The following is a 25,385-nucleotide window of genomic DNA, read 5'->3' on the forward strand; positions in this document are numbered from 1 at the left end:
TAAAAAGGAAATAGAAAAATATGATTTTTATTAATAAATTTCAGCAATTACAAATGAAATCCCAACCGGCCCCAAACCCATTCTAATAGGCCCTTAAGATCCAGGATCCATACAACCAATAAACACATCACAAATACAACCTAAAATACAATAAAATGAATAGATCTTGGTGGGCAAACAGATGCCACACCACGTTGCTTGGCCACCACTTGGCCACTGAATAAGCTTTGTTGTACAAATTAATAGAGAGCCACGCCACTAGAACGAATCTGTTGGCTCTCTATTAGAGCCAAGAACAGACAGCAAAAGGGGACTTCGAGGGGGAACTTCAGGTTCTTTCCTCTGGATCTGGACCTCTTCACTTCTTATTAAACTGCAACAGGAGGATTTTTGGACACTTCTCCAATGTAGACCTTCCTATTTTTCTTCTTCATCTTCATCATCTTTACTTCTTAAAACTTCAAAACCCTGTCAAACGAAGGCGTTTTCAACATCAATAAGCAAGGCCAGTAATAACGAAGGAGAGAATTCAGCCAGAATTATCAAATAAAAAACAATATCAGCAATAACCAGGCAGAGAATCCAACCGGATTCATCAAACAGAAAAAACAATAGAAAGAAGAAGGCGGGGAACACAAGCGGTCCTTGAGTAAAAAAGGGGTCACAGACAAAAGAAACAAGGGACGGACTGCGTTTGTTCTCTTGTCTTCAGGTAAAATTTCTTCTTTTATATACAAATCTAAGTCTCTGTAACATTAGTCCATCACCTATCACTAAGAAAACACATGGTAGAGGAGCTTTGGGGAGTGCCTATGCTATAGGGATAAACCGACTTTTCTATCATTTCATTTGTATTGTCCTCTGAGGATTTTTGGGGAGTTCCTATGCTATAGGAACAAACCAACTTCGCTCAGAAGGTCTTTAAATCATCTGTATTGTCATTAAGAAACACAGTATAGAGGATTTTGGGGAGTCCCTATGCTATAGGGACAAACTAAGTTTTCTCTTTTAGGAGGACGGTAAATGAATGGAAGGATATGCTATATTCTTTCGCATCATTTTAAGTCCTCCAACTGTGCATTCAAAACACCAACAATACATTTTACAGATTCATGTCTTATCTAATATGAAATGAAAACTTTTAGCTACTGATGTAATCCTGAACCAAATGTTAACTATCTATTTTACACTTACAACTCAAATCCCCTCACCATCTTCGGACTTAAGGAAAACGTCAAAAAATACCCCTAATGAATCATATATGAGCCACAGAAATTTAGCATATTAATTACTAATTTCCATTGCAAAAATATCATCCCACAAAAGCATACAGAAGTGTGCAAGCAATCTGCCACAGTCAAATTTCCAAGCCTAAAACTATCCCAATGGTAAACATAAAATTCTATTTAAATATCATCCTGCTGTCAATTTGCTTTCACAGACGAACAAAGGACTTAATATCCCAAATTGTATGCTTTAAATTAGATGGAAAAGGAACCGTACCAAACAGACGGTAGCACTTGAAATCAGCGAGTCATCTAGAGAACGATGCGCGAGCCATTCAAATGGTGACCGCAATCAGGCCCTTTGGGTTTTTCTTTTCAGTTGATGAATCTGTCCAGGTCCTAGCATTCACAAAAAGAAAGCGAGATTAAAAGAAATGAAATCAAATAAACAAATAGAAATCAACCATGAAAATCACTAACAACGAAACAGATTCTTAAAACACAACCAAATCTAAGCGAATTCTAGGAAAAGAAAAAAGAGAAATCAGAAAGCATAAGAGGAAATAAAGAACAGGGATATAGAAATCGGACAGATAGGAACTTATACCTCTGGGAACCACGGTTGATTTCCGAGGAGCCTGCATGTTCAGATCATAAGAGTACCAGGCACCGATTTAAACGAGAGAGAGAGAGAGTAGAACGGCGACGACTAGGAGGGGTAGGCGTCGTTAGAATCACCATCACCGTTCAAGAGGAACCCACTGTTAATCCGCGCCGTCGCCGTCCAAAGAGCAGACGCCATGGGTAAGAGCTCTAGGTTTTTCGGCCCTGGATGAAGAAGAAAAGTGGCTGGAAAATAGGAAGGAGAGTTATAATTTGGGGGTTAGGTTTACAAGATTAAGGTGAATCCTATATGAGAAAATGAGACTCAAAATGTTAGGCAAGTGGGCTTTGGATTGAATTAAATTTAGTCCACGAATTCGTTTAAGTTTATTACTTGATCCTTTTTTTTAAATAATTTGTTTGGGAAAAACTAGTAGTTGCAGCAGAAAATGAAATTTTTTTTTATATAGCTCAATTAATGGTTGGATAAAATTATAAAAATGATGAAAGCTAAAAAAACAAATCAAATAAAGGTTTTGAAATTGTTAAGAAATTTAAAATCGATCCAAATTAATAACAAAAACGGCTCAATTCATACGTCTATGCTATAGGGGTATGAAAGCGGTTAAAATCAAATTATCGAAATGAGACGACTTACTTTATACGTCTATGTTATAGGGGTATAAAGTCGGTCAAAATAAATAAATAATTTAGAACGGTTCAATTCGTACCTCTATGTCATAGAGGTATGAAATGAACCAAAATAAAATTAAACGACTCAATTCATACGTCTATGCTATAGGGGTATGAAAGCGGTCAAAATCAAGTTAATTAAAATAAAACGGCTCAATCCATACCTTTATGTTATAGAGGTATGGAACCGGTCAAAATTAAAATTAAAATTAATGAAATGGCTCCGATTTATACGCCTATGCTATTGGGGTATGAAAGTAGTCAAAATGTAACTAACTCAAATTAAATGGTCCAAACCCATACGCCTTTATTATAAAAATATATATATAAAAGAGAAATGAATCGAATAAATCAAATAAGTTTAATGCCAAAAAAATCACATCTTTTAGTACCAATTTTGGGCGGGGTAGGGTGATTACTCAAAGTTTTCTTCCCTACACGTAACCGACAAACGAACTTAAAATCTCTATTTCGCAGACCCCCTTATCCATTAAAATATATCTAATTCCGGCGTCCAATCACGCCTTAATTTTGATTGGTGGCGACTCTAAAAACTAGTCTAAAAAACGTAAAATTATTAACTAGTTAAATTTTAACGCCCCGGCGCACGCGCCCGGAAAAATCCCGGTTGCGACACTCATGATTGTCATTTCCTACTTTCTAATTGACCCCACTGTTTGGTGTCTTTCTCTCCTCGTTCAGCGAATAGGGTTGCACATGCTGTTGCACGACATACCCTTTCCAATGCTAATGAGTTTGATTCTTTTATTATTCCAAGCTGGCTAACAGCTGCCATTTCTAAGGATCTCGATCCTTTTAATTAGTAAGTTGAAGTATTTTCCTCAAAAAATAAAATTCACTTTCCATTACTTTTTAGTCTCAACAGCAATGTGAAAGGAACATTCTATTTTCGCATGCACGTGCAAAAATTAAATAGGACCAATTTTAAATAAAGAGAGTCGAAGAGTTTAAATTATTCTCGAATTAAGGCCAAAAATATTTTAAATACAAGAAAAATTGTGACTGAGCTTACTCTTTTTGTTGGAGAACTTCTACGGCTGAATTGAGTGTAGGTAATTGAGTAGTGTAATAAAAGACAAGATGAAGAATATAGATTTGGTTAGCTATTTATTATTAATTAATGAACATAAAACTAAAGGAAGCACACAAACACTGAGCAAATATACGGTAAATGCTGAGACACTGAGCAAATATACGGTAAATGCTGAGACCTTCTTTATTGTTAAAATCACACAAACTCTTAGCAAACATACAGAAAATGCTGATACCTTATTTATAATTACAATCACAGCCTTTTTAGCTAGAACTGAAGCATTTTTAGAGCACTGGCAGCAACTTTTCCACAGCTTTTTCAACAAAGATTTCCCCAAATCTTTCTTGTCCAACTGTTCTTCCAGATCATTTGCAGAGCAAGATTGAAATATCTGGTTTAACTTGTGCAACAGTCAATACATTGTATTTAGTACCGTTAGCATATTCCAATGTGACTGGTGTTTTAAAATTTCCACTGGTACCAGATAGTTGGATTTGTGTAGAAAGAGCAGCCCATGAGTTTTCGAGACTAATAGTGTCGCTTTTCGGCTTATACCCCTCTACTAAGCCATTCTCTATCTGTCTCTGTATGTATTTGAATCTTCCAGCTTCTGCAACCATTTGTATAACAATAAGAAGACTGTTTTTAAAAGCAGGGGTAACCGCACCATTGAAGCTATAAAGTGTATCAATTGCTTTTCTTAATGGTCCGATTCCTAGTCCAACTGTCGATCTATCTCCCAAAATGTTATAATTGGTACTGACTGTTAGTTTTTGTGGCTTTGTTCCATGAAAGAGGAGACTTGTTGCATCAGAAGGAGCATCACTTAAGAAGAAGGAATTGCTGCCGGATTTAAACCCAATCACATATACATTAACAACAGTTATTGCTAATGTAACATTGAACTTGGATTCGTAATTTATCAGATTTACCAGAAGATACTGATTAGCTTTTGTGATTTCTGTTGACTTTCGCAGTATTGGGATATCATGGCTTTTAGAGCCACTGTCTAACTCTCTTCGTAAAGAGGACATTAAGTCCCTGTAGCTTCCATCACTGGCAAGATGGGTAGTAAATGTAACACTTGGGTAGTTAATTGGTGTTTGCAGTAAAACTGGGCTAGTGAAAACTGTTGATACAATTTTAATGAACTATGAAATTTCATTAAACTAAATATCGATAAAATCTCAATCAAATTGAAGAAGAGCTATACCCAACTTCTGTTGCAGCATTTTGCAATAATGGGGAAGCCATAGATTTTTAAATCTATAGAGGTTTTTTCTTATTCAGTCAGGATATATAGAGATCTACATGTGTTTTGATTTTATAAAAATAAAAATGAATACCAAATTTACCTTTATAAATTTGCAGCTTAATGAACACCACTATTCAAGACCAACCATGATCACTCTCTCTCTCTCAAAATAGCAAAATGGTTTCGATATCTTCTACGAATGTTGATGATGTTGATGATGTCAATAAGGAGGTATGACACTTATATAAACTTATAAGAGAATCTAATACATGGTGGTGATTTCATAAATTTCTGTGCCCAAATTTTACCTTGATTTTACAGTTTACATATGCACTCACCAAATTACATTCAAAGTGGGTATATAAAAAATCATGTGTTATCTAAGTAATACATTTTTGTATGTCAATTTTAGTTTTACTTTTTACTTGGAATGTAAATCCAATGATGAGACATTCTTAATATTTCGGATGACAATTGGTTTTTTGGACCAAGTTCAAAGGATTTATAAAATACTCGTACAAGGGAGGGGCAATTTTACCCTTAACGTCTAAAATAGGGCAATTTTATCCATAACATTAAGAGTCAATAGCAATTTTACTACTGAATTTAGCAAATTGGATCAAGTTCAAACATTATTATTCGACATATTTGTTCATTATTCTGCACCAATGTAAGTTGATTCTAAAAAAAAGATTTAATGTTTTTGTAATTTAATAATACAATTGAAGATGAATATTTTGGAATTTGGTAAAATATTTGAATTTTTTTTTGTCCAACTCGTACAAAATACAATTTATTTTTAAAATTTTTATTTAAAAAAATCATTGTTTAATCATATATTTGTGATCTGTTGCTAATGAGTGATAAAATAACGAATACGTTTAAGTGTAGATGACAAGATTTATGACCGAGAAAATAATTTGATAAATAATTTTTTCAATTGACCCAACTTGTCAAAGTTAGGAGTAAAATTACTCTTTGCTTTCAACCTTAAGGGGCAAATTGCATCATTTTAGATGTTATGAGTAAAATTGCTCTTACTATAAACGTTAGGAGTGTTTTTAAACCCTATCCCTTTTATAAATTTTCAAAGCAAAAGTTCTGAAATCTAATTAACAAAAAGGAGCTGCGACCTTCCTAATTGAGAGGTTAGGCCAATACTTCCTACGTCCTCGAACACTACCAAATAATATTTCACGAAGCAAATATTACAATAGAGAAAAGAAGAGAAAACAACTAAGTCTGAATTTCATTTGTGAAAATTTCATATTTCTTAATTAGTGACTAAGACTGTACTGCACATTAAAGTAATGATATCACAAAAATATTTATGTTTTATAATAGTGTCTGAAATTCACCCAAATTATCAACTTTAGGGGTAAAATCGTCCGATGAATATCTTCCAAGTGGCTCACGGTCTCGGCAACATAACCCTCGGGTGCATTTGCGTCAACGTTTTCATCTTGACCCCTATTCTGATTTTCATCAGACTCCGGTATGGGTAGTTCTCGACCTGTATTTTTCCTTGGTGGCATCTTAAACAACAAATGGTATTAGAAAAGTTTGGAAATAAATTGCCAAAACAGAATATCAAAGCCAAAAATACCATAAAAAAACACTTAGTAAATAAAATCGGTATTCACAAAAAGTTATTAAAATTTTGGTAAAACTTAAGAAACCGTAGTTTTGGTACTAATAAAAAAAACGTTTTTAGGTCCCACTGGGCGTGCCAAAAATTGTTGGCGATATTTTTGAAATATCCCAATTTTCAACCTTGATACGCGTTTGCGGGGATTAAAAATGGTAAAAATAATACGGGCGTGCCAGAGAAGCTAATTCTCAAAGGGTAAAATGGTAATTGAATAAAGTAAATAAATAAAATGCGCCTAAATTACTTGAATTCTAAACAAAAAGCGATTGACGACCGTTACAAGGACTGAAAATAAAAACAACGGTCTTGGGTCCCGACGTTACTTGAGAGGTCGGTCGGAAAAACAATTTTTTAAGATAAGTACTAAAATAAAGATAATAAAACAACACAAAGATATAAATTTTTTAATTTTCTTTTATATTTTTATTGATTTTGTAAATATTTTTCAAGGTTTTTTTTTGTATTACAAATAATAATAAAGCATGAAAATTACAACTTAAAAAGAAATAATAACTTTAAAGCTAGAAACGCAAATAAATCACAAAAACAAATATGTACGGGATGAAATAAAATTAACCGATCTCTTTGATGTCATTGGGATGCGTGAAATTGAGGATTAGAACTCTGGAAAATCGGCTCGAGAGCTGTTGCGTTGTCCGGGTAATACTGGGCGAATTCGGAGCAGTTCGGAGAGTTCAGGGACTTAGACAGAAATTTACCACCAAGCTAATAAATCAGCAGTACTTTGTGGACCAAAAACAGTGATTTCTTAGGACTTTCTGGCTCAATTTCGGGAGCTGTTGCGTTGTCCGGGTAGTGCTGGGCGAATTTGAAGTAATTCGGAGAGTTCAGGGACTTGAGCAGAAATTTACCACCAAGTCAACAACAAAATGGGACTAAATTGATGCTTTTGTGGGACTTTAGGACTCAATTTCGGGAGCTGTAGAGGTCGGATTATAGCGAGATGAAGGCTAATATCTAAAGTTAGTGTGCGAAGGAAGGATTTAGAACTGGAATTTCACAAAAAGATCGACTAAATTAGTCGGAATAAATTATTGAAAATTGGGCGACAGAATAATTGTATGATGGTTGAAAAAACCAAAAGCTTGATTCTGTTTCGTGGAGGGTACTTTAGAGGCGATTTAGAAGGCTATAGGATGTCGTTTTTTACGAAATAAAAATTGAGAGTTGAAGAATTGATGTAAATAAAGACATTAAAATTAATTTGGGCTAAAACGATCGACTAACGAACTCTAAATAAAATTTGGAAAACAGCTCACCAGAAAGGTTGTTTGATGAATTTTTCAATGATGAAAAACCCAAAAGCTTGTTTCTGGGTCTTTTTAAGAATGACTCGAAAATGGGGTTTCGGTGATCTTGGTTTCACGGGAAATGCTTGAAGCTTTGAAGAACTTAACAATGGCAAAATTTGGTTTAGACTAAGAAAGCTTGAACCGAGGATTGGGTAATGATTTTACTGACGAGATTGCAAAAAAACGATTTGATTAAACTAAGAGAATTTTGGATTTGAAGTTTCTGAAAATTGAAAGCTTTTCTGAGGAACTGAAGATTAAAGAACTAATTCTGGGAATTGCGACCTTGTTTAGACTAATTAGATGCTAAAGAACGATTTCTACGAATCTAAGGATTGATAAAGATGCCGACTTTGGCAGAGAATTTGAGAGAAAAATTTGAGTTGTCTGTGTTTGATTGATTTTTGAGTGGGGTTGATTGATTTTTGAGTGGGGTTGGAATTAAAGATTTGAGCTCTATTTATAGGATTTTGAGCAACAAATCCCATGTTAGTGGCCCTTATTTTTCTCAAACATGATCCCACTACCTTCCCATGAGTTAGAGAAAGAAAATGGGTGAGTGGGGAGTTGGAAATATGGAGGTAATGCCGTTGAATATGTCCTGGTATGTGAAGACAAGTTCAAACCCGTTTTTCTGCACTACTTCTCTTTGAAAAATTCTACTGGCTTCGTTTTAGCTCCGTTTTGCTCCGTTTTTGACATTCCGGAAAGCTAACATCCCGAGCTTTCTGAAACAAATAATAGTTGTCTGATATCTTGCTGTTTCGGAGTCCGTTTTCATCGTTGAAGTTGCTGGACGGGTTACTGAAAAAATGGTGCAAATTTACCCCTGATTTTTATTACTTCTTTTTCTTTTCTTTTTATTTCTATTTTCTTTTTATAATAATCTTTTGATATTATTTTCTATTTTTATCACATTTTTATTTGATTGCAAAATGAATTTAATTAAAATAAAATAACTATAGACTAAAAATTATAACCTATGCTAAAATACAAAAATTTAATTAGCCCCCAACAATTGCCCCCCTATTTTATGTGTAAAAGATTTGAAAATGAATTTTGCACATAAAATAAGTCTTTTATTTATTTTTATTTTTCTTTACCCGTCAGTACCGATTTGTTGAAGCTGAAATTTGTTTAACTCCGTCTATGAATTCGCGACTTCACTTCCATTGTTAATAAACTTCTTTGAGCTACTGACTGGCGGAAATAAATTGAATTGTCACTTCTTTTTCACAAGAATCATGATTGGGTAATATCCGTCTTGAACCTCTTGAGCTTGGAGTTGAGAATCCATTTGATGATATGGATATATCGTACATGACGGAACCTGCCCCCCGACGTCTTCGAGCTTGGATGCTATCAGTGTTGCACATGTTGTTGTCTCGTATTTGATGGGGACAAAACTGAGCGAGTGGACGGCGGATCAGGTGGAAAAGGCTACACCGAGCTTCTTTGTAGCGATTGCTTTTTTTTATCTCTCACAACTTTTTTTATTCTTTTTTTTTTGACATGTAAATGGACTTTTATTGTTTTTCTTTATTTTTATTTTTCTTTTCGTTTATGTCTTTTGTCATTTCATTTTTTTTTACGCTTCTATTTTTTTTTTTTTTAGAATACTTTATTATCTCTAAGCATGCTAAAAAATATCAATGATGCTAATTAACAGCTTAAAAGAAAAACTAAAATGTAAAATGATGCAAAAATAAAACAAAACAAAAAATAAAAGGCACCTCGTACCTTATCGCATCCTTATATTTTCTATAGCGGCTGATGCCACCGCTTTGTCCTTCGGATGTGACAGAATCATTGAACCTTTTCGATGAGAGGCTCATTGCCAATCGGCCTACGGTAAGGCACAATGGTGTTTGACTTTTTCTTGCCTTTGGTCTTGATTTTGATTGGGCCAATGCTATCTTCGTATAATTGAGACTCCACCATATCCGAATGTGTCTCAAATGGTTTTTCATTTGCCTTAATCACCTCGATGTCGTTTCCTTTCCAACGTAATAAAAGTTGGTGCAAGGATGACGGAATACACGAGTTGGAGTGGATCTAATCTCGTCCAAGCAATGCTTGGTAACTCGTCGTTGAATTGACTATAAAGAATGCCGAAGTTGTGGTCTGATTACCGACGGTAAGTTGCACAGGTAAAACACCATAGGTTTTAGCAATTTCGCCAGTAAAAGCCGAGACAGAAATTTCTAAGGTCATTATATCGCCTACGGATTTCCCGAGAGCTAGTGCCATCTTTAATGACATAATATTAACGGCTGATCCATTATCAACTAGAACTCTCGATAAAGGCTTGCCATCAACGTGTGCTTTGACGTATAATGGCTTAATGTGTCGTGTCATCTTTAGAGTGGGTTTGTCAAAATAAACCCGCTTCATCCGATCTTCCGATGAAGCTTTTGTTGTAACGCCACTTCGCCGGTCTTCTTGAATCTCGTGTACCTCCTCGTTTGGATCTTTTTTTCTAAAATTTATTGGTAAAATTAAAGAAGTAGCAACACACCTAGCTTGGATAATGAAATCTCCAACGCGAATTTTCACATTTTCCTTTTCTTTTATTTTTTCTTTCGAAACGTTGCTAGAATCGACACTAGACAACTCCATTTCACTTTTCCTTCTTTTTTCTGCCTCTCTCTTTCTTATTCTTATTTTTGCATTTTTTTGAGAGAGGTTGTGGAAATTTTTTATGTCGGTTGACGAACCATTTTTCGAGGGGAACTTGCGCTGGTGGAGTGACGAAACGCGACTGGCCTTGGTTTGTGCCATTTTTATCCTTCGGCTTTTGCTTTCTCCAAGGCTTTTCTTCCTTCTCCTCGATGGGTTGAAAGGTGCCTTTTGGTAACCAAATTTGTTTTTTCTTTGGATGGTCGGGGCGCCCTTTTCTCTGACTCGAGGTGTTGCTATGGACATTACGCTTAGGAGGTGGCATCTCGATGGACGTTGCATTTATCATTGTAGCGGCCGGAAATGGATCCTTATCAATCAACATGCTCTCTTTCTTTTCAGGAAATTTAAGCACGCCTTTGTTTATTCTATCCTGCACCGCATTCTTAAAAACAAAGCAAGATTGTATGTCGTGGCTCCAACTATCATGATATTTACAATAATTTTTTCCACTGGTGTCATCTCTCGATGGAATGATGTGTCCATGTGGTAAGGTGATAAAACCTTCTTAACAAATAGTCAAAAAGTTTCTCGGTTTTAGAAACATCAAATGTGTATTGCACATTTGTATTTCTTCTAAACACTTCGGGAGCTTTTGGAATTTTTGCTAGCATTGGACAAACGCGGGATCATGTTCTAGTTATTTCGGCTATAGCTACCTCATGTGCCTCATTGGTTTCTATATCCTGATGGTAACTACCTATAGAGTTTTTCTTCCTACGATTATCCTCACCCATTAATTCTTCATATTCTGACACTTTAGCAACAAGTTCGTAATAATCACAAAAATCAATACCCTGGAATTTCTTCCTATTTTCAAACTCTAAACCACGTTGAGCAATTTTAACAAATTCTATTTTAGGAATATTAACTCGACATCTATGCCTCATTTTCTTGAAACGATTAATAAAACTTTCAACGGACTCACCTGAACGCTGAACCATACGAGATAGTTCGGTGACACATACCTCGGGCTCAGTTCGATAGAACTGAGCATGAAATAATTGTTCCATGCGACCCCAGCTTCTGACGGATTCAGGTTGTAATGTCGTATACCATGTGAAAGCTGGTCCAGTTAGTGATCCGGGGAATAAACGCAAACGAAGCATATCGAAGTCTTGCTCCGCACTAATCCCGCTGCATTGGAATGAAAATCGGGCAACGTGCTCGATGGTAGATTGTCCATTTTCACATGAAAATAAAGAAAAATCTGGAATTCTAAAATGGTGAGGAAATGGGTATTGTTGGTCGTATTCCCTTGGGTAGGCTTTCTGAAACTCCGGACGGTATATTTCACGGACCGTAGGTCCATAAATTTCTTGCACGATGTTCCGAATACGTTGCCTATCCTCCGCTTCATTACAGATTTCGCTCCTCACACCTGAAACACGAGATACGTTGTTATTATCACGAGAATTCTCACGAGTAGATTCCCGGGTATGATCACGGTCTTGATTTCTCCACGTGCCCCCCGAACCACGGACGTTGATGTCACTATAGTGCTCCGAGTGGGTATTAGGTCCGATGTTTGACCTGAAATGAGGCGCATTTAGGGATATTGAAAATTGTTCCGAGGTTCTTCGATCTCCTCGCTCATTGAATCTCATGTTTTCCTCCCGACTAGACGGTGGCCTATATCGGTAGCCTTGGGGAGTGCCTTCCCTTATGTTATCTGAAACATTGTGAGAATTCAAATTTTTAGCATAAATTTCAGCACACCTATCTGGGATTCTATTCATCTCATCGGTGAGATTATTAATCCTGTTTTCCAAATTGGGTTGTCTCTAAGGTTGCATCATCTCAGTTTGAGCTTTAACATTTTGCGACATCTCGGCTACAAGCCTTTCCATGTTGCGGATGTGGGCCTCTTGTCTCGTAAAAAATGCGTTGAAGTCCGGTTGTGGCATTGACGTCCCATGAATATCTTCCAAGTGGCTCACGGTCTCGGCAACATAACCCTCGGGTGCATTTGCGTCAACGTTTTCATCTTGACCCCTATTCTGATTTTCATCAGACTCCGGAATGGGTAGTTCTCGACCTGTATTTTTCCTTAGTGGCATCTTAAACAACAAATGGTATTAGAAAAGTTTGGAAATAAATTGCCAAAACAGAATATCAAAGCAAAAAATACCACAAAAAAAAACACTTAGTAAATAAAATCGGTATTCACAAAAAGTTATTAAAATTTTGGTAAAACATAAGAAACCGTAGTTTTGGTACTAATAAAAAAACGTTTTTAGGTCCCACTGGGCGTGCCAAAAATTGTTGGCAATATTTTCGAAATATCCCAATTTTCAACCTTCATACGCGTTTGCGGGGATTAAAAATGGTAAAAATAATGCGGGCCTGCCAGAGAAGCTAATTCTCAAAGGGTAAAATGGTAATTGAATAAAGTAAATAAAAAAAATGCGCCTAAATTACTTGAATTCTAAACGAAAAGCGAATGATGACCGTTACAAGGACTGAAAATAAAAACAACGGTCTTGGACCCCGACGTTACTTGACAGGTCGGTCGGAAAAACAATTTTTTAAGATAAGTACTAAAATAAAGACAATAAAACAACACAAAGATATAAATTTTTTAATTTTCTTTTATATTTTTATTGATTTTGTAAATATTTTTCAATGTTTTTTTTTGTATTACAAATAATAATAAAGCATGAAAATTACAACTTAAAAAGAAATAATAACTTTAAAGCTAGAAATGCAAATAAATCACAAAAACAAATATGTACGGGATGAAATGAAATTAACCGATCTCTTTGATGTCGTTGGGATGCGTGAAATTGAGGATTGGAACTCTGGAAAATCGGCTCGGGAGCTGTTGCGTTGTCCGTGTAATACTGGGCGAATTCGGAGCAGTTCGGAGAGTTCAGGGACTTAGGCAGAAATTTACCACCAAGCTAATAAATCAGCAGTACTTTGTGGACCAAAAACAGTGATTTCTTAGGACTTTCTGGCTCAATTTCGGGAGCTGTTGCGTTGTCCGGGTAGTGCTGGGCGAATTTGAGGTAATTCGGAGAGTTCAGGGACTTGAGCAGAAATTTACCACCAAGTCAACAACAAAATGGGACTAAATTGATGCTTTTGTGGGACTTTAGGACTCAATTTCGGGAGCTGTAGAGGTCAGATTATAGCGAGACGAAGGCTAATATCTAAAGTTAGTGTGCGAAGGAAGGATTTAGAACTGGAATTTCAGAAAAAGATCGACTAAATGAGTCGGAATAAATTATTGAAAATTGGGCGACAGAATAATTGTTTGATGGTTGAAAAAGCTTGATTCTGTTTCGTAGAGGGTACTTTAGGGGCGATTTAGAAGGCTATAGGATGTCGTTTTTTACGAAATAAAAATTGAGAGTTGAAGAATTGATGTCAATAAAGAGATTAAAATTAATTTGAGCTAAAACGATCGACTAACAAACTCTAAATAAAATTTGGAAAACAGCTCACCAGAAAGGTTGTTTGATGAATTTTTAGATGATGAAAATCCCAAAAGCTTGTTTATGGGTCTTTTTAATTCATTGAGATCAATAAAAAGTTCCCAAATATGATTTGGAATAGATGTGTAAACTAAGAATGACTCGAAAATGGGGTTTCGGTGATCTTGGTTTCACGGAAAATGCTGGAAGCTTTGAAGAACTTAACAATGGCAAAATTTGGTTTAGACTAAGAAAGCTTGAACCGAGGATTGGGTAATGATTTTACTGACTTAACTAAGAGATTGCAAAAAACGATTTGAGAATTGGTTGATTAAACTAAGAGAATTTTGGATTTGAAGTTTCTGAAAATTGAAAGCTTTTCTGAGGAACTGAAGATTAAAGAACTAATTCTGGGAATTGAGACCTTGTTTAGACTAATTAGATGCTAAAGAACGATTTCTACGAATCTAAGGATTGATAAAGAGGCTGATTTTGGCAGAGAATTTGAGAGAAAAATTTGAGTTGTCTGTGTTTGATTGATTTTTGAGTGGGGTTGATTGATTTTTGAGTGGGGGTTGGAATGAAAGATTTGAGCTCTATTTATAGGATTTTGAGCAACAAATCCCATGTTAGTGGCCCTTATTTTTCTCAAACATGATCCCATTACCTTCCCATGAGTTAGAGAAAGAAAATGGGTGAGTGGGGAGTTGGAAATCAGGAGGTAATGCCGTTGAATATGTCCTGGGATGTCAAGACAAGTTCAAACCCGTTTTTCTGCACTACTTCTCTTTGAAAAATTCTACCGGCTTCGTTTTAGCTCCGTTTTGCTCCGTTTTTGACATTCGGGAAAGAGCTTTCTGAAAAAAATAATAGCTGTCTGATATCTTGCTGTTTTGGGGACCGTTTTCATCGTTGAAGTTGCTGGACGGGTTACTGAAAAAATGGTGCAAATTTACCCCTGATTTTTATTATTTCTTTTTCTTTTCTTTTTATTTCTATTTTCTTTTTATAATAATCTTTTGATATTATTTTCTATTTTTATCACATTTTTATTTGATTGCAAAATGAATTTAATTAAAATAAAATAATTATAGACTAAAAATTATAACCTATGCTAAAATACAAAAACCTAATTAACCCCTAGGGGTGGCAACGGTGCGGGGCGGGGACGGTTATGCAATTACCACTCCGTCCCCAAATGTTTACGGGACGGTTTCGGGGAATCCCCATTAAGTGATTCGGGGATTTTTTTCATCCCCATCCCCTCCCCATACGGTTTCGGTACGGTTTCGGGGAATCCCCATACCCAATAAATTAATAGCACTATTTGTAATCGACAATTAAAATAAACCTAATTTAAATAAACTAATTATATTCCGTTGAAATTAGCTAGTTCTCAAAACAAAATAAACCCAATTAAAATTAATAATACCTGTGGCAGAATTTAAATCACAAATCTATGTGAGCTAGAAGAATTTAAAATATAAAATCGTAAACCTAATAATACTCTGTGTAAAGTCTAATATGAGTTAGAAGAATTTAAATCACAAATCCGAGTTAGAAGAATCTAAACAATCACAAACCATAAACATAAAATTTGATATGAGTTAGAAGAATCCAATGTATGATCAAGTAAAGTTTAATATTTTTCCTATTATATATATATATATATATATATATATATATATATATATATATATGAAAGTCCGTGTATATATTATGTCATCCTCTTACTAATTTATATGATACATTGATATAAAAATAATAGTTAGAAATTAAAATTAATAATTTTATTCGGGGATCCCTACGGGAATTTACACGGTAACGGGGCGGTGATCCCCACGGGGCGGATATAGCAATCCCCATCCCCATCCCCATTTAGATTTCGGGGAAAAAAATTTCCCCGTCCCCATCCCCATCCCCAATTTTTACGGTTTTTCCCCATCCCCGTCGGTTCGGATACCCACGGTTTTCGGATAATCCCCTCCCCATTGCCACCCCTATTAACCCCCAACAGATTGTTACCATTATTATCACAATTCTCTCCTATAACTACTGCAATAAAACATTTTCTAAGAAAAAGATAGCAGACAGCAAATATAAATGAACATTGCTGAATGCAAAAACTAAAGAGAAAGACTAAGATTTGTATGAGGAATGTATTTCCTCCTAAACAATAAAAAGAAATCAACTGAAGAGAGAAATATGAAAGAGTATTAGATTTAGAGTTGTTGTACAAGATACAGTCTAGGGCTTTATATAGCCTTAATGTTGTTTCTAAACTTATCCAGAGCACTCCACATTTTCCATTATAATGTATGTGCTCATCACATGTACATGTCTCACTGCATGAATTTATAAATATCCACACTACTCCACATCTGTCTTCTCATGGCAAAACTTCTTCACCACCTGTCTACCTAAAGATACCCAAATCACCTACTAATAATGGATTTAGATCCTCTCCTTTTTATCAATAAATTTTCAAAGGCTGAGATTTCACAAATTAATTAATCTCAAATATTAAAAATTAAAACACATTTAAACAATAACCATAATATTATTAGTTCTAGAACTCAACACATCGACTCAACTCTAATATAAATATGGAGACTGACCGCAATTTATTTGAGTGAATCAAGTTTACCTCCTCCTAATTCCATCCTAATTCCATCCCTTGATTCCATCATAATCCATAATTAAAATTGATGTATAAAGTGTCGATAGGAAATAGATGTTGGGAATTGGAGTATGTATATTTTTATGTGCATATTAAATAAAACCATAATGTCAAGAAGATGAAGGGGTTATGCTTTGAACCTAGTCAAGAAGATAAAAGGTTATCTTGATCTCTACAACATATTAATTGAAGGTAGAGTTGACGAAGCATTACACCCTTTGGTATGCTTCTTTATTTCCTATAAATAGAGGCTCCATATTTCTGGAGAAAATGAGTTGCATAAAAAGGCTGAGTCTTTGCTTAGAAGTATTACCGGAATTCTCACTCTGCACACTTGTGCAAATTGTGTATGATCAAAATTGAGTAGAGTGTACTTGGGTTTTGGGTTGTGAGTGAGTGATTGAGTGTTGTAGTACTTGTACTCCATTCTCCTATAGTGCAAAGAGCTTCTTGCAGTAGCTCCAAGGATTAGCCACAGTTTTTATAGTGATATGTACAACATTTACCTATTTTCACACTTTGGTGTATAACCTTTGATTTTAGTTGCACACTAAAGTGTACAACTTTTTGGTAACCTCCCACTAAAGTGTATAACAGGTAATTGTGACCGGTCAACTCGAAGTCAACGCGCCACATCACCATTTTTTATCCCATACATTTAAAAAAATAGGAACCACAAATTATTAAAAAAATTAATTCCATTTTACCCCTATTCTTTCCCCTCCTCATCTTCTTCACTCTTAACAGTTGAAATTTATTTCTTTTTCTCCCTAACTCTAGTTCATGGATCTGGTCGTGTTTTTACTCCGGCGTTGATCTGACTCCTCCGCCGCCGCCACCACAATATCTCCACCTAGGTTTTCCGTTCAATGAGGTGTAAAAAGCACCCCGCTGACCTCACTACAACTGTCGGTGACTGCGCTTCTTGCCTCCGTGAACGTCTTCTTACTATCGTCGTTGCACAGAATCATCCGCACCATCCTCAATTAGCTAGGCACCACTTAATCGCTACTGCCTTTGATGATAGCCGGAAGCCTCCGTGAACATCTTCTTCACGCTTCTTGCTCGTCGGAAATCAGATGACGCATCTCAACATCATCACCTCTGATTCTACAGTACTCCTCAACTTGGCTCGTCTTCTACCGGTGTAGCTGCTTTAATAACTCATGAAACTTCAGAAACAAACAAGGGAGGTTCTCTCTTCTATCTGAGCTATTTAGGTCTAGATCCGAGAAGTTTAATCCCGATCCTTCTGCTTCTGCTCCTGGAATTCCTTCTCATAATTCATGATAAACATATCTTCTTATCTGAAACAGTAAAATTAACACCAAATTATCAGAAATTACGAACAAATTTTGAATTTGAATTTTGAGAAATGAAGGAAGAACACCTGCAAGAGGTGGTGAGAGGTGTGAGGAGAAAGAGACTGAGGGCAAATACTGATACAACAGTCCAAACATAATTTTCTATCTGGTTCTTCTTAGCTTCTTCGTGAATTATACAATCGTTGAAGAACTTTTCAGTGAGAAGAACTTGAAGCCAGTGAGAACTGATTAGAAAAGAGTTACTGGAAATTGAAAAAACCCACCATGATTTTGGTTTCTACCTGTTCCATTATTTGAAAGTTGTGGAGAGAGAGATGAGTTAGAGGGAGAAAGGATTTAGTGAGAGAAAGGAAGAGAGTGGGAGAGATGAGTTCAAAAAAGGGGATGAGGTTATTTTAGTAATTTCATAATAGGTGTTAATTTTTTACTTTTGGAGTGGTCAAATTGTTGATGTGGCGCGTTGACTTCGAGTTGACCGGTCATAATTACCTGCTATACATTTGCAAAATCAAAGGTTATACACCAAAGTGTGAAAATAGGTAAAGGTTGTACACCATGTATGTAATTAACCCGTGAACCTTGTAAAATTATTGTGTTCTTTCTTATTTGTTTATTTCATGTATTTCGTGTTTTATTTCTGCGTTGTGCCGTTGTGTCCTAGAAGAGGAATTTGGTATCAGAGCAATCTGGTTTGGACAATGGTATGGTTAGATTGAATAAGTTCTTGAATAAGCAAGTTTGATGGAACTGACTTTTCATTTTGGAGCTTACAGATTATAGACTATCTGTATAGCAAAAAGCTGTACTTGCGGCTTTCAGAAGTGAAACCAGCAGACATGAGCCAAGAGGATTTGGGAACTTCTCGATCTACAAGTGTTTGGCGTAATCAGATTGACGCTAACATGGAATGTCACTCATAACATAGCAGAAACCAAGTCAACAGCCGAAATGATGAGACTTTTATCAGATATGTACAAGAAGCCTTCTGTAAATAATAAGGTACATCTGATGAAAAAGTTATTCAATTTAAGAATGGGTGATAGCGCCTCAGTTGCAGAACATATAAACGAGTTCAATACCATTGTTACTCAACTAACGTCTGTTGATATTATCTTTGATGATGAGGTACATGCTTTAATTCTTTTGGCTTTATTACCTAATAGTTGGGAGCCTAAGAGGGATGCAATTAGTAATTCTGTTGGCAAGGGAAATTTTTCATTTAGTGATGTCAGGGATCGAATTCTTGCTGATGAAGTGCGAAGGATTGATTCCGGTGTAGGTACATCGACAAGTTCTGCATTAAATGTTGAAAATAGAGGTAGAAGCAATGAAAGAAATTCTAACCGAGGACGAGGTAAATCGAAGTCAAGGAATGGTAGATCCAAATCAAGAAATGGATGGAAATTGGAGTGCTGTAATTTGTGGAAACCCCGGACATATAAAGGCTAAATGCAGACTTCCAAAGCAGGAAGACAATAAGAAAGCGGCAAATGTTGTAGCTGATGAGGTACAAGATGCCTTACTTTTATCTCTTGATTGTTCCATTGAGTCTTAGCTATTAGACTCAGGTGCTTCTTTTCATTCGATATCAAACCGTGAAATCATAGAGAACTATTTAGTTGGAAACTACGGGAAGGTGTATCTCGCAGATGGTGGGCCGTTGGAGATAGCCGGAATAGGTGATGTTCATTTGAAGTTAAAAAATGGAACGGTGTGGAAAATCAACCAAGTAAGACATGTGCCTAGGTTAACAAAGAATCTTATTTCAGTTGGACAGCTTGATGAAGCATGTCACAGTGTGCATTTTTTAATAATGGATCTTGGAAAGTCAGCAAAGGAGCAATCGTTATTGCTCGAGGTAATAAAACTGGTACTTTGTACATGACCACTAATTGTAATGATACTTTGGCAGCTATTGATGCAGGTGTAAACTGAAGTCTATGGCACTGTAGACTTGGTCACATGAGTGAGAAAGGAATGAAGTTGATGATATCAAAAGATAAACTCCCTGACTTAAAAGGTGTAGAACATTGCATATGTGAAAGCTGCATTTTTGGCAAATAGAAAAAAGTGAGTTTCTTGAATGGTGGAAGAAAGCCTAGAGAAACAAAGTTGGAGCTGGTTCATACAGACGTTTGGGGCCATCTCTTGTGCCATCCCTTGGAGGCTCTAAATATTGTGTTACATTCATAGATGACTCAAGCAAAAAGGTATGGGTTAACTTTTTCAAAAATAAGTCTGATGTGTTTGATACCTTCGGGAAATGGAAAGCTCTAGTAGAAAATGAGACGAATTTGAAGGTGAAGTGCCTGAGATCTGATAATGGTGGAGAATATGAAAATAGTGAATTCAAGAAGTATTGTGCACAAATGGGCATCAAGATGGAGAAAATTATTCCAGGCACACCTCAAGGTTGCATGCAGGTTTACCAAAATACTTTTGGGCAGATGCAGTTAACATTGCAGCTTACTTGATAAACAATGGTCCCTCAAGCCCGTTTGATTTCAAGATACCGGAGGAAGTATGGAGTGGGAAAAAGGTAAACCTTTCTTTTCTGAAAGTGTTTGGTTGTTTATCTTACATTCATGTGGATTCTGCAGATAGGTCTAAGCTTAACCCTAAATCCAAGAAGTGTTATTTCATTGGCTATAATGAAATTGAGTTTGGTAATTGTTTTTAGGATAACGAAAATCAAAAGATCATAAGGAGTAAGGATGTGATCTTCAATGAACAAGTCTTGTACAAGGACAGCTTGGCAGAAGCTGTACAAACTGATTCTAAAGTTAAAAAGTCAGAAATAATTCTCCATGAAATTCAAGTTAGTATGCCAAGGTAAGAAAATGAAGAAATGATCATAGAAGAGGAGCCACATACTCCTGAGGTTACCTTAAGAAGATCTTCTAGAACCATCAGACAATCTCAGAGGTATTCTCCTGCACTTAATTACATCTCATTGACTGACAAAGGTGAGCCAGAAACCTTTGATGAGGCAGTGCGGGTGGATGATTCTAGGAAGTGGGAGTTAGCCATGAAAGAAATCAATTTTCTGTTGTCTAATCATACGTGGAAGTTGACAGAACTACCACCAGGAAAGAAAGTCTTACAAAACAGATGGTTATTTCGGTTGAAAGAAGAACATGATGGTTCTACAAGGTACAAAGCTTGTAAAAGGATATCAGCAAAAGGAAGATGTTGACTTCAAAGAAATCTTTGCTCCAGTGGTGAAGCTGAACATAATAAGACTTGTGTTTTCTCTTGTAGCAAAAGAAGATCTGTACCTGGAACAAATGGATGTGAAGACAACATTTTTTCATGGTGAACTAGGGGAAGAGATTTACATGAAGCAACCATAGGGTTTCGTAGTGCATGGCCATGAGACGATGGTGTGCGAACTGCAGAAAAACCTTTATGGGCTTAAACAAGCTCCGAGATAGTGGTATAAGAAGTTTGAGGGTTTTATGATTGACAATGGTTTCTTGAGATGTCAAGCTGTTATATTAAAAAAATTGGAAGTCATTACATAATTTTGTTATTGTATGTAGATGACATGTTAATTCTCCACTATTAGAAGTCTCATGTATGTATGTTATGGTAGGCACAAGGCCAGATTTAGCCCATGCAGTGGGAGTTGTGAGCAGGTACATGAATAAACCACGGAAACAACATTGGGAAGCATTGAAATGGATTTTGAGGTACTTGTAAGGTACTTCTGATTATTGTCTAGGTTTCAAAAAATCAGATATAGGTCTGCAAGGTTACAAAGATGCAGATATGGCTCGTGATTTAGATAGCAGAAAAAGTACTTTTGGTGGTGTTTTCACACTTGGTGCCACAACTGTGAGTTGGTTCTCAAAACTACAGAAGATAGTTGCACTATCAACTACAAAAGCAGAGTATGTTGCTATTACGGAAGCTAGCAATAGGAGATGATTTGGTTACAATCATTTCTTGAAGAGTTGGGACAGAAACATGAGACAAATATTTTACATTGCGACAGTCAAAGTGCTATTCACTTAGCAAAGAATCCAACTTTTCATGGAAGAACAAAGCACATTCAGGTGCGATACCATTTTATTAGATCAGCATTAGAAGATGGAGTTTTTATGCTCGATAGGATTCTTGGAAGTAAGAATCCTGCTGACATGTTAACAAAGACTGTGACTGTTGATAAGTTAAAGTTGTGCGCAACTTCGGTTGGCCTCAATGCATGAAGAGGTTGTTTCAGCGACTGCTTTAATTCGTTGAGTGTGTCTCCCATTTTATGTATCCAACAAATTTAATTAAGAAATAGGGGGTTGTTGAATGCAATTGGACAAGATCGGGAGGGCAGTTGAAGTTTTTAGACCAATTTTATACTTTCAATTGGTTATTAACTGTAAAAAGAAGAAAATATAAAGGGATAATAAGATGCAAAAATACCCTAATGTTGACGGTCACAGGCAATTTTATTCCTAAAGTTTAAAATGAAGCAATTTTATTCCTAACGTCTATTAGATGGATGATTTATTAAATTTTGAATTGGTTAAATTTGTAATGGTTTTTGTTTTATATCTTAACGGTTAATGGTTTTTATTGAATAACTCAGTATTTCAAAAAGAAATAAAAAAATTGAATAACTCAAAAATTAAAAAGCTCCTTGGCCTTAGAAAATAAAAACCGTTCAATATTGTCCTTTCCCAATCCACGGTCATTAAGTTATCCAAGTCATCAATTTTTGCCTCACTTATCCAGCGAATCATATCTCATCTCTCTATCTTATATATGTACATTCTTTATTCTCAAACTTACCCAACTCGCTGACATATTTTTTTTTCCCTCGGTCCTATCATCCCTCTTTAGTCTCTTCACTATTTCCAATGGCACCTAAGGCAGCAGAAAAGAAGCCGGCAGAGAAGAAACCGGCAGAGGAGAAGAACGCTGAGAAAGCACCGGCAGAGAAAAAGCAGAGAGCAGGGAAGAAATTGTCCAAGGAAAGTGGAGCTGCTGACAAGAAGAAGAAGCCATCCAAGAAGAGCGTTGAGAGTTACAAGATGTACATCTCCAAGGTTCTGAAGCAGGTTCATCCTGATATCGGAATCTCGAGCAAGGCTATGGGGATTATGAACAGCTTCATCAATGATATCTTCGAGAACCTGGCTCAGGAATCTTCTCGTCTGGCTATGTACAACAAGAAGCCGACAATTACCTCTCGGGAGATCGAGACGGCCGCTAGACTTGTTTTGCCTCGAGAATTGGCTAGGCATGCCGTATCACAATGTACCAAGGCTGTTACCAAGTTCACAAATTCTTAGCTTTTCCTTTTATAACCTAATTTGATGTTAGTTCGCTGTTATGTTTGATTTAGGGTTTTCATGATGTCTCCTTTAGTTCAGTGTAACTACAGTAATTTAGGGTTTTTAGGATGTCTCAGTTTTTGTTCAATGTAACTACAGTAATTTTATTGCGTTCAATTTCATTTCTTTGACTTCTCTAAGTGTGATGTATTTGTTTTGATTATGTGAATTTTAATGTTTGATTTGTGTTTCTGCTGGTGCTTTTTTGAATTAGGTACTTTTGTATCTGATTTAGTTTCATTGGCTTTATTTTGATATGCATTAGATGTAAAGAGGAAGCTTTTGTACACAAATAAATTTGGTATTAATCGAATTAAAGGTTACAACTTCATGTCTGGTTTAGGGTTGTTTAATTGCTGTATTAGCAATTGGTACTTGTTAAATCACTTTAAAAATTGACTGAGTTGTATGAAATTGAATCAAATTATAGTTTTGCTCATTTTTATCTCGCTCTCTTTTATTGTTGTAAGCTTTTGTTTGGGAGATTGGCAGTCAATGAGGTAGAGAGTTAAATGAGATAATTGTTAAACATCCCACATTGCTAAATGAGGAAGCTATATGGCTCCTTAAATATGTGAGGCAATCCTCACCCTTTGAGGTACCTTTTGGGGTGAGTTAGGCCTTTGTTCACATGGTATCAGAGCCATGGTTCAATGTTGGGGCTCCCGCTGATATTAGCGTCACGCACCAAATGAATTGGGCGTGAGGGGGGCGTGTTAAACATCCCACATTGCTAAATGAGGAAGCTATATGGCTCCTTAAATATGTGAGGCAATCCTCACCCTTTGAGGTACATTTTGGGGTGAGTTAGGCCTTTGTTCACAATAATAGAAAGGAATATAAAGTGATTGAGTGTGTTTCAATTCGTTCATTCTCTGTCATATCTTCTTTCAAGAACATCCTCCATCATTTCTCCACATCTCTTCAACTGATTCACAGTTACTAAGGTTCTATTAAAGAACTCATCAATTGTCTTTGACTTCTTCATCTTCAGTTTCTCATAATTTTCAAGATTCTTCCATCCATCCCTCAATGTTGTTGCAGAGAACTTTTCATGAATATAATCTCATCCAGACACACATGGATGAGAGAGAGTGTTTGTTGGTCATTCTTCTCTGATTTCTTTAAATTTAATTCCTCCTCATTCTCTGGCTGATCATATTCGGTTTGTACCATATCCCATACTTTTTGGGAACCCTTGCCAAATCCTAGGGTTAGTTAGATATTGTTTGTTGAGATATTGTTTGTTGAGATACTTCCTTTTGGTTTGACAAATTAGACTGCCTTTTTTGTCTCAAAACCAGCCCATCAGTAGCAATATATTTAAATGTTACCAAAGAAACCTTTTGTTCTAAATAACTACATCTAATTAGAAACCTTTTCAATTATAAATGTCAAATATTCATTTCTTATGGTCATCTTTGGTAGATCTTGTTTTTCTTGGTGAAAATTGAAGAGCTAGCCTACAAAATGTTTTGTAAAACTGAACAAGGCCTTAGTTGTGAACCAATTTTCAAACTTTCGGGTTCTTTCTTATTCTCATTGTTTCAGTTTTTACAATTTCCGATGTGGGATGTGAAGATAGTGTGCGCATGCTTGCGAGGGCAAAAAAGAAATTGTCCTTTAGTAAAAAAATCCATCCCACATCTCCTACTTTCAAATGCAAGAATTTTTTTGTCCTTTATAAATATGCAAGTGAGGATGAATAAACAACAACATGAGTTGTATCGTGTGTTTTATTAAGCCATCATGAAGTATATTAAATCCACTATGGATTTGTTTCAAGTTTTGTTTTTATATTTTCACTTAACTCGTTTTAAACATATTGTAGAAAAATAAATGACCACCTCGCGAGCTCGTGAATAATCAAGCTGCTAAACGAGCCGAGCTCCAATAACATATTGAGATCGAACCAAGCTCGAAGCTCAGCTAGAGCTTGATAAGAAACTGCCGAACGGAGCTCGAGTAGGTCAAAGCTTGGCTCGGCTCGGCTCGGCTCGTTTACAGCCCTACTCCCAAAAGTCTTTCTCCTTGACAAACCTCATTAGACTATTTGTAACGTGAAGCATCTACATACAACCTCATATCTTCATTTCCTTAGGAGAATAAGGGCACAAAGTGATAAAAATAAAAGAAAGCTTTTCAAGTTGAAAA

At 36.0% G+C, this 25,385-nt stretch overlaps 1 protein-coding gene and 1 long non-coding RNA gene across 3 annotated transcripts; one reads left to right on the top strand and one right to left on the bottom strand.

Annotated features, from left to right (window-relative positions):
* On the bottom strand, nucleotides 1-2,110 carry LOC136223832 (uncharacterized). The gene is made up of 3 exons (XR_010686149.1): nucleotides 1,834-2,110; nucleotides 1,504-1,625; nucleotides 1-468 (listed from the first exon to the last, which is right to left on the bottom strand). It is a non-coding gene; the product is annotated as an uncharacterized lncRNA (long non-coding RNA).
* LOC136223831 (histone H2B-like) lies at nucleotides 462-23,415 on the top strand. 2 transcript variants are annotated; one of them, XR_010686148.1, is made up of 2 exons: nucleotides 462-712; nucleotides 4,948-5,353. XR_010686148.1 is itself a non-coding variant. In XM_066012002.1 (2 exons), exon 2 carries the CDS (start codon nucleotides 22,755-22,757, stop codon nucleotides 23,187-23,189), a length of 435 nt encoding a protein of 144 aa, XP_065868074.1. In that variant the 5' UTR covers nucleotides 462-712; nucleotides 22,738-22,754; the 3' UTR covers nucleotides 23,190-23,415. The 2 variants fall into 2 exon arrangements, 1 of the variants encoding a protein (XP_065868074.1); XM_066012002.1 differs by lacking the exon at nucleotides 4,948-5,353 and adding an exon at nucleotides 22,738-23,415.
* The last annotated feature ends 1,970 nt before the right edge of the window (nucleotides 23,416-25,385 follow it).

Source organism: Euphorbia lathyris, chromosome 3, assembly GCF_963576675.1.
Source record: "Euphorbia lathyris chromosome 3, ddEupLath1.1, whole genome shotgun sequence".
NCBI lineage: Eukaryota > Viridiplantae > Streptophyta > Magnoliopsida > Malpighiales > Euphorbiaceae > Euphorbia > Euphorbia lathyris.